At 46.8% G+C, this 1,565-nt stretch overlaps 1 protein-coding gene across 1 annotated transcript; it reads right to left on the reverse strand.

Annotated features, from left to right (window-relative positions):
- Positions 1-296: 296 nt before the first annotated feature.
- Positions 297-1,555, reverse strand: LOC105311019 (cytochrome b-c1 complex subunit 8). The gene is made up of 2 exons (XM_011387078.2): positions 1,356-1,555; positions 297-769 (listed from the first exon to the last, which is right to left on the reverse strand). The coding sequence occupies exons 1-2, from the start codon at positions 1,507-1,509 to the stop codon at positions 675-677; spliced, it is 249 nt and encodes an 82-aa protein (XP_011385380.1). The 5' UTR covers positions 1,510-1,555; the 3' UTR covers positions 297-674.
- Positions 1,556-1,565: the final 10 nt, after the last annotated feature.

The raw sequence follows: 1,565 nt of genomic DNA on the forward strand, positions 1-1,565 counted from the left end.
GTGTGCTGCCCCCAGCTCTAGAGGCCAAGGAGTCACCTCACCCCCTCCCTTTATAGCCGACCTCCCCTCCAGCCACGGAAGGCCTACTTAGGAGAACAAGCAGGAGAGAGTAGCTTTACAAGCATAAACTTTAGTGCCAGACTCCACCATTCACTTAGCTGTAAATTTGGGGCGAATTACCCTCTCTGCACCTGTGTCCCCATCTGCAAAATGAGTGTAATGATATTTCAAAGGTAGTTGTGAGGTTTAAAAGAGCTTATTTGTGTAAAAGGCTAAAAAGAGTACCTGACACATAGTAAAGACAATAGTTAAGTTTTATTGTTATTACGGGAGCAGAGGAATGGAAACCAACACCCCCACAGTCCATGCCACTCACAACCCATCAGGTTGCAGTTGAGTAGATGCAGCTACTTCCTTGTAGATGACGGAACAAGGGGTGAGGCCCACTCCTTCACCAACTCCCAAACCAGTCAAAACTGTTCAGGACTCATCTGGGGAAGGGAGTTCGTGAACTTGAATATTAGCATCAAACCAAGGACTCTGCTCACAAAGACGCAAAATCACGATAGAGCAGTCCATAAGAAGTTTATTGTGTCTTCATGACACTACAATGTAGACTCTTCTCCCAGAGAAGGGTCTTCCAAAGACAGGGAACTATTGTCCGGATGAGTTGCTCATTTGTCATTTTCATAGGCGGCTGGATTCTTCCTCTTGGATTTTTCAAACTCCTCAGTCCCCCATGTGTAGACAAGATAAAATGCTACGAACGCTTTAAAAATCAAAAGTAAGAGTAAGCAGTGAGCACATGTAAAACATTACCACTGATTCTGCCTTCCTGTCTCTAGTTTTCAAAAAACCACTTTTAAACTAGATGACCAAGAAAAGTTACATTACGCACCCATTTTATAGGTGATGGAAAGAAAAGGGTCTACCCAGGAAATTTTGTCATCAAACCTTCCCTAGCTTTTCCCTCCCAGTTGCACATCAAGTATTTTATTGAGATAATTAACATAACAAAGTTCACCACTTAACCATTTTGAAAGTGTACACTTCTGTGGTTTTTAGCAAATTCACAATCTTGTGCAACTACCATCACTATCTGCTGCACATTCAACACAAAACAGTTCACTGCTAAGAAGTGGGTAAAGATGACCTCAGAAGGAGACGCTGGGGTCACACAAGTGACCTTGGCCATTTAACATTTAAATGCTGTGATTCAGTTTCCTCATCTGTAAGATGGGGAGGATGATATGACTAGCTCAAGGGCCTCAGGGAATTTTCAGTGAGAAAACGTGTGCGTATGGCGAGCGCTTGTTGACGGGCCCTGCAGTTAGCACTGTTGACGGGGCACTCACGCGGCGCGGCGCGAAGGATGGACGCCTGAATGCGGCGCAGCATGTTGGGGATGCCCTTGCTGAAGTAGTGCGGGAAGGCGCGCTGCTCGAAGGGCGACAAGCTGTAGGTGATCACATGCCGTACCCGCGACAGCTTCCCGAACTCGCGGCCCATGGTGGCGGCAGCGCCTGCAAGACCGAGGGCGCACAGGTGCTTGGTTCAGTCCGGGA

The sequence above is a fragment of the Pteropus vampyrus genome, unplaced genomic scaffold (assembly GCF_000151845.1).
Source record: "Pteropus vampyrus isolate Shadow unplaced genomic scaffold, Pvam_2.0 Scaffold21632, whole genome shotgun sequence".
Classification (NCBI taxonomy): Eukaryota; Metazoa; Chordata; class Mammalia; order Chiroptera; family Pteropodidae; genus Pteropus; species Pteropus vampyrus.

What these genes read in the sequence shown, in the direction of transcription:
- LOC105311019 (XM_011387078.2), bottom strand. Translation starts at nt 1,509, where the DNA reads ATGGGCCGCGAGTTCGGGAAGCTGTCGCGGGTACGGCATGTGATCACC. An exon ending in CATCCTTCGCGCCGCGCCGC is followed by an intron (nt 770 to 1,355) that starts GTGAGTGCCCCG and finishes TGATTTTTAAAG; the next exon opens with CGTTCGTAGCATTTTATCTT.